The following is a 7,695-nucleotide window of genomic DNA, read 5'->3' on the forward strand; positions in this document are numbered from 1 at the left end:
TGTTGTGTTCTCAAATTGCTTCTTCTCCAAGCTTTGCATGTGCGTTCTTGCACGTATATTAAACATGATTTAGATTTAGTAATTCTAATGTAGGTGAGTAGTGTTATCAACATGGTACTATTAGATTAGAGACAATTTTAGTATTTGAAGCTATGATTCCTAGGTTATAGTTTATAATCAAAATAACGAAGAGAATTCAAACTATATGTGATAACACTTTTAACCAATTATCCACCTTCCAATAAAGTTGTGTTCTATGACCAAAACTTGATCTATTTATCTATTATTTTATCTGCCCATCCATTCATCTTCATCGGTGTATTCATTTCTCTATCTATCTATTCATCAATTTATTGATTAATCTATGTATTTATCAATACATATACTTTTAGCCAATTTTGAGCTTTAATAGTACAACTTTTTGGAACCCTTAGCAAAAAATGAATCTTCCTCAAGCAAATGTTCATTTATGGCTACAAATAGACCACATTTTTCTCCTACCCAAACTTTGATGAAGTGATTCAAGTTTTATTGCTAGTTTTGAGCTATGGATGCATCCATGGCTTCCAAATCATTAAATAAAAAAACAAGTATAACAAACAAGAAATTTATAGAAAGGAGCCAAGGAAAAGAAAATCATATTTAAATAAAGGTACTTGAGTCTACATTAAGTGATCGTATTTTTCAAATAAGATGCAATTACTTCATTATATCTAACTTAAGTCACCTTAAGGCCAAAGCAAGTAAATGCACAACAAAACATAAATGCAAGGCAAAAATTGGTGTGATTATCACGAAGGGCTTATTGAAAAAGCTACAATCACAATGACACCCACAACCATTGAGCCCTATGCCTTGTCGAATTACATTTCATCAAGCTAGTGTCCACCTAGAGAGAACCACCATCCAAGAGGCACCTAAATACTTCAAAGGGTATATAACCCCTCTCTACAAAGCAATATTTCATTCCACCCCTACAAGTTCTCTCTCTCTCTCTCTCTCTCTCTCTCTCTCTCTCCACAATATATATATATATATGTGTGTGTGTGTGTGTGTGTGTGTGTGTGTGTGTGTGTGTGTGTGTACCTTTGTATAAACACTCTTGCCATCTTGCCACGTAAGGTGTACCCTAGGATGCAAAGTGCCATAATTGTTACTAATGCCAATGTGAAGTCCTGGTCTAAAAGCAATAATCAAGACAAAGCAAGAGCTACATTAAAAATTCAAGACATTCAAACCCACTCAACTTTTCTAAATTAGCAAGTACAAAAAAAAACATCTCAAGGTTTCAACAATCCCAAAAGAGTCCATAAACCTTTGTGTGAATACTAAGTAAGTAAAAATCATTAACACTCGCATTGTTCATCAATGCTCACACATGAGTTATCATGGTAGAGGGCAAGTTATATTTCTCTTACGTGGTGATGATGTATCATTAAAGAATCTCACCTTGGGCTTTACCAAGTTATCTTTCTCCTCCGTGGTGATGATGTATCATTAAAAATTCTCACCTTGGATCCACCATGGTAGCCCCACACAAATACAAATCTTATTATAGTAAGATTGGCCTCTTAGAACACATGGACAAACTAGTTTACTTTTAACCAAATATCATAATCGCCATGTGCACCCACATTGCTAATTGAGCTATCTATCATCAAAATTTCCATGCAAGAAGGCAAAGTTGTCAATCTACATTAAACCTCAAATCGCTCTAGAAAGATACCATCAACTTGGGCGGGCCAAAAACTAGAAGATGTCAAGGAGGCCGGAACTTTCACTAGAGGGAAAGGTGAGAGTGGATAGAGGTTACATAGGTGATTTCGTCAGAAGGAGATAGATGGGTAGATAATATCCTTCAATTTGCAATGACGTCATGATTTAATCACCAGACAAGTTCACATTGCCACGATCGATCGAAGACCACAGCTTGGTCTACTGAGGATTTATTCCTCGATTGGCAAGGCCACAACATTAAGCTGAGTCACTGTTCATTTGCTGCCATTGTCCTGACAGGGCAGTGTTGCCTCTAGCAATAGACACTGGAAAAATCTAGCATTAGTAAAGAAACTTCCACAACCACTTATGCCATTGAACATTACTTACGAGGAGAAATCAACTTGATTGCCTTGGTTGCCAAGGGGAACAAAAGTCACACGAGTTAGAGTCCTTAACCTGAAGCTTAAAGTACATCGAAACACTGGACAAGGTGGCGGCAGCTTAATAATGCCACTGCATCAGATGCCTCCCAAAATTGTAAGACACGTTAGTTAGCCTAAGAACAATACAAAGGTCGAGCTGAGTTAGGAACGTTCACAGTGTTATGGTGATAAGGGTAAAACGAATTAGACAAAAGTATTCGGGCGGGTCATGTCAGGCCATGTTGAAGGGAACGCCATAGCCCCATAGCATATACTTGCTGAACTTTCCTTACTTAAAGAATCCAAGGTCTTTCCCTGATCAAAAGCTGCGTGTTGTAATGAGGGGCCGTAAGCAGAAGTGGGCGGCTCCTTACTTGTAATACCTTCGGATATTACCATTGAGGGAGGCATAGATATCGATACCCCCGTCATTATAAGAGCCATCGAATTTCAAGGGTCCCGAATGCCCTTTCAGACTGGGGCTTCTTTGAGTGACTGCGGGCCTGCCCGATTTCAGGGGTCCAGATGAGCCAACGAAGGCATCGCTGGTGACTGGGAAGGAGAGCCGCTTCTTGGCAGTAGAATTAGATGATGCGGCTGCAGCAGAGGGATCCTTGTTTGGGGGGGTTCCGGGGCGCTGCTTGGGAGTGCTGTGGGACCTGGCTTTGGCTTTGGCTGACTGGGTGCTAGCCATGTAGCTAGGGACGACAGGAAAGCTGACGAGGCTTTCATCATCCCGCACTGAGGAACTTGCCGCACTGTTTCTGGAACTAAATCGGGTGGGGGCAGACACCAGAGAGGGCGTGCTTCTTGCTGTGGATCCCTCTAATTCGTCCAACGTTCGGTTGCTGCGAGGACTGGCAGAGCGGACATTGATGCTTGGATGTGGCTTTGACCCCAGCTGGGGTGTCACGGGGGAGGGGATATGCTGCGCCTTGACAGCCTTTGACACAGAGACGGGACCATTTGAGATAACTTGGCTCCCATGGCCCGGCATCCCAGGATACTGAGAATTTCGATTTCTAGCACTCCCACTCAAGTACCCAGAGTCCGTCTGTGCATCTAATTCCATGCTCTTGACAGATGCTACCTCCGGTACATCCTTGTCTGGCGCCTGGCCATCCCACGACCTGCCTGCCATCCATCTCTCCAACCAGCTCCACTCCCACTGCGCCTTCGACTCCTCCTCATTCGGTGACAACATTGTCTCAGAATTTGCTGATTTCCAAAGCTGCACAAATCATACAGATGTCATGACAGACTCTGTCCTCCCGATGTTACTCAAATAACGAACGTACACGATTACAACACCAAAGCCCAATGGGCTCGCACAAACCTGGTGAGAATAAGCATACGCCAGGGCCCTTTCACGTCTTGCGGCAGCCTCTTGCCTCAGTTGTTGTTTCGCCTGCATCTCTTCGGCAGACCGTGGACTGTCAACCCAATCGTCTTGATGGCTGGCATCGGACTTTTTCGTTTAGAGACAACGAATTACACCGAAGTTAGTCGGGAAACGTACTGGTTTGGCATCAAATAACTTTAAAGGCACAAGTTTTTTTTCTTTTTTCATGTCGTATCGACGGCAAAAACACGACAACCACTGCATGAATTGGCAAATATTTCCATAGAAATGTCTGCAGTAGGAGCACAGAGAGGCAAGAAATACCATGGATCTTCTGGAGGCAGTGTCTCGCTGCTGTTGTTGCTTCTGCCACAGCTCCTGCTGGGATGCCATCTGACGCTCTTCAGAAACCCGTACTCTCCTTTCACGAACCCGAGCTTGTACTCTTACGAGAGATTGCATGCATCGCAGGGTGCTAGTAGCCTGGCGCCTTACGCTGTGACCTCGAACAAGGGCTTGCAACCTTACCAAGCCCTTCAAAGCTCGCAGTGCGCGGCGTGCCTGAAACCGGGTTAGCAGTTTAATCACAACTCTAAGGCTTTGATAGAATCGTGGAAAGCGTTAAGCAGGAAAGCAAGCCACAAAAATTCAAACAAGTGTTCAATCTTTCACAGCCATCCGAGCACCAGTTCATTAGAGCGACGGAGTACACGATGGAGGGAGTATACTATTACTCCACAGCTTGCAGAGTTGCACAGCCATGAAAACTTCAGACAAACAACCAGAAATTTGAGAAACGCCGGAGCTGATCTACGTAAAAGTTCAGCCACGGATTCCAAGGAAAGGGCAAATGATAGTTCCATGGGATTTCGCCAAAGATACGTTGCATACTTAACGTTCAAGACACACCGAGGAAAAAGACAGGATCTAACGCACCAGATAGCCCCGGAAAACGGCCTGGATTTTCACAGCAGCAAGATCTTCTCTGGTCCAACTCCTTCCATAGAACGAGCCTCGGGCACCACCTGTAAGCCTTACAACTTCGGCGGCGGCGTGTGCAGCTGCAACGGCTGCTTCAGCAGCAGCCGCGGTGGCAGCAGCTACCGCCAGAGCGTGCTTGTTCTGCTCATCCTCCACCTGAAAGAGAGGTTTATCTGATACGCCAGCCAGTTTCTTGCTCTTCGAATTCACTGTGCCATCAGCCGCAAAAGCTTCGGTTAGGGGCTGTGGCTCTTGATGCTGAGATGTGCGGCTGCCGAAGCCCCATCGTTTCTTCTCCTTAGGTGGCGTCTTCTGTTCAAACGTAAGCCAGCAAAATTGTTGATATTGTGCTCCATTTCAAGACAGTACATGTGAAAAAGTGACAGATCTCCATACCTGTTGATCCTTGGACGCCTTTCCCTCCTTGTCTCCGTCTTTCGAAGGGGAGAAGGCTTTCTTGACTGCGCTAAACCAACTGCCCTTTTTCCCCATTTTTCACAAAAATTCGCCTAGGCGAGGACGACCGCGCGAGGAAGCTGCACGATGACGCAGGAAATTCGAACCGCAACCATGCACGGAATCGAGAAGAAAGAAAACAGTAGACGAGGCTCGAGGATAAAGGAAAATGATGAACCGGGGGAGGAGAGGGAGACAGATTTGCAGTCCGGTGCTTGTAATTGGATATGGCTTTCCTGCCAGGGGCCGAAGCCCTTACCCTCTCCCTCTCCTCCCCTGGAACGAGTAAGAAATGCTTGTTGCTCTGCCCCTAACCCTAGGCAAGCGCAGCAGCCTTGGAGCTGTACAGAAGAGACAAAGCCAAGCGCAATGTATGTGTGTACACAGATAACGCACAACGTCCTTCACTGTTGTCGTTCAACGTCAAAGAATGCGAGGGCTGCATGCACTTACAAAGCCCGGCTTCCTGACTCGAGCATGACGCCAAAGCCACGACAGGAAAGCTCAAAAAAGAACGATTGGGGCAGCAAAAGCTCTCACCATAGCTATCGATCAGGTGGCAGCCTTTGAAGTTTGGAGATACGCCACGCGTTTCTTGAGGGGTGAGGCTTTGACTACCGTTGCAGACGAAAAGCAGCCAAAAGGACCATGGGACGTCTGTCGAGCCATACCGCTGATGGAGAGATGGCTGTCTTGTCAAGGCGTTGGAAGGAGGGCGGAGGCAAAATCCCGATGATGAAGCAGAGGAGGCAGCGGCACGCAAGGAGAGGCCGTAAGGCGGAGCCGCACGGGACGGTCACAGGCGAGAAATGGCTGGTGTGCTGCGAAATTGCGCCAATGTGGTAGTGGTCGGGGAAGGGAGGAGCATTGTGTGTGTGTGTGTGTGTGTGTGACTGTTGTGAAAGAGAGAGAGAGAGAGAGAGAGAGAGACGACCGAAGTAAGGAATTGCTCCCCCATCCACATGCACGTTGCAGTGCAGTAGGAGTATTTTCCCTTCCCGGCCTCGCCTTTTTTTTTGCCCTTCCTCCCCAGCCCGGCATAAATTTGGTGAAGATCTCGAACTAAATGGCATTTGTTCTCTTCAGCCTTTTGCTTGCCTTCGGGTGATTAATATTATTATTATTATTATTTCTGTCGTAAATCTTCTACCAGAGCCTAGAGGGTAACTTCACATAGGTGTAGGAATCAACGAGTTGTGCTTAGTAGCCAGTTTGCGGTAATTGAAAGACCTTGGCTGGCCAGTAGGACTGGACTACACGAAGGAGACCCACCAAGGGCGCTGCTCCCCCTACATGGCATTACCACACACTCATAGTCGTACATTTTGCCACTTTTGTCGATGATTCGAATCAACCTTCGATCAGTCCGTCCATTTGTCTCGATGGGTCGAGGAGAACTAACTTGACTATTCCCATTTCCGGGTTTTCAAGATCCCAGTGCTTTCTACTAAAAGATACTTACCTATATTGTGTCATGGGGGAGTAGAGGAGAGGACTCGAACTCACTTGCCTGTGTCACTCAACCCACACCCCGACCAAGGTTTGCTGTAACATAAAATTGTAGAAGTTGAAAACTTTTTTAAAATTTAAAGAAGAAATGGAGTTTGATAACAAGATTTCTCCCTTGGCAATTCACTTCTTCAGTTATGCACCCTTCCAATGGTGGAGACAACAATAACAAGCTTTGAGCAAGAACCAATCCTGAGCGTCATGTGTGTCAGCCCAAGAGTGTGAGTTTGCCCATTCCCTGCCATGTGAGCTTCACACATGTAGGGGAAAGAGGGCTCAGGAGGATATCCCAAATGCTAGAGCTTTGAAGTCCCCAAGGTCTGATGGGGAATCTTATGCGCACCGGGTAAAAAATGTTCCACTGGATTTTGAGACAATTTTCAAAACATTTGCCCATCGATATGCAAAGTCTGTGTGAGGTTAAGAAGAACAACCTTCTTGCTACTGCTTAAAAGAAGAAGGTCCGCCAAGTTAATGTTAACCAACGGAGATGCTATGTGTTGGCTATTATGAATTTGCTACTATTGGGTTGACTTCCCGTTAAGGAAAAGGGTTCTTCCAAGTGGTGGTTGGCTCAAAAAGCATAGAGGAATTATGTCCTTTCTTGTTCAGTGGTTACAAAGGCAACCTTATTCATATTGTGCATTGGTCTACCTAATTCTCACCTTCTGAAGTACTACTTTTGGAGTGTCCAATCTAGATCTCGTTCCCTAGAAGAAAGCAAAGAAGATACTAGTGGCAAGGACGCCCCTCAAAGTCTGGTTTAGAATCCCAAAGGACATGCAAAGGCCAATGAAGAAGTTAAGCCCAAGGCTAACAATTGGAAGGAGCCATCTACATCTACTATGAGTCAACCGCTTCAACTGAAAGATGAAAACACTCGCTTCTCTTCCACTTCTATGAATAAATAAAATCGGGCACCTAATGAGTGGATCACAAAAGAAAAGAAGGAGAGAGGCAAGGAGAAGAATATATTGAAAGTTTCACTCAAAACATTATTCGGTGGGATTCTCTAATCTGCATGCCTTACAGGAAGAACTAGGTAATTCTACTTAATCCTACCATGTGTAAACTAGACTATTGTTCGTCGAACATTAGAGGCTTGTGTTCCATTGACAAGAAGGATGCCATAAGATGTTTTGCAAGACTTTTTTTCTTGGTGCCTTCTACTTGTAGGAGGTAAATGCAGGCCTAAGTGTGATTTAATGCTCCCTAAGTACAACTACATCAACCCCCCATTCACGGGGACAAGGGGTACCCTCCTCT

General features: G+C 45.2%; 1 protein-coding gene across 1 annotated transcript; it reads right to left on the reverse strand.

The window, feature by feature from the left end:
- Positions 1 to 1,893: 1,893 nt before the first annotated feature.
- LOC148029581 (protein IQ-DOMAIN 3-like) lies at positions 1,894 to 5,965 on the reverse strand. The gene is made up of 5 exons (XM_087688451.1): positions 4,861 to 5,965; positions 4,420 to 4,776; positions 3,808 to 4,044; positions 3,478 to 3,609; positions 1,894 to 3,372 (listed from the first exon to the last, which is right to left on the reverse strand). Exons 1-5 carry the CDS (start codon positions 4,954 to 4,956, stop codon positions 2,512 to 2,514), a joined length of 1,683 nt encoding a protein of 560 aa, XP_087544577.1. The 5' UTR covers positions 4,957 to 5,965; the 3' UTR covers positions 1,894 to 2,511.
- Positions 5,966 to 7,695: the final 1,730 nt, after the last annotated feature.

This window comes from Lygodium microphyllum, chromosome 11 (assembly GCF_053477565.2).
Source record: "Lygodium microphyllum isolate KBCC chromosome 11, Lygodium_microphyllum_v1.1.10, whole genome shotgun sequence".
Classification (NCBI taxonomy): Eukaryota; Viridiplantae; Streptophyta; class Polypodiopsida; order Schizaeales; family Lygodiaceae; genus Lygodium; species Lygodium microphyllum.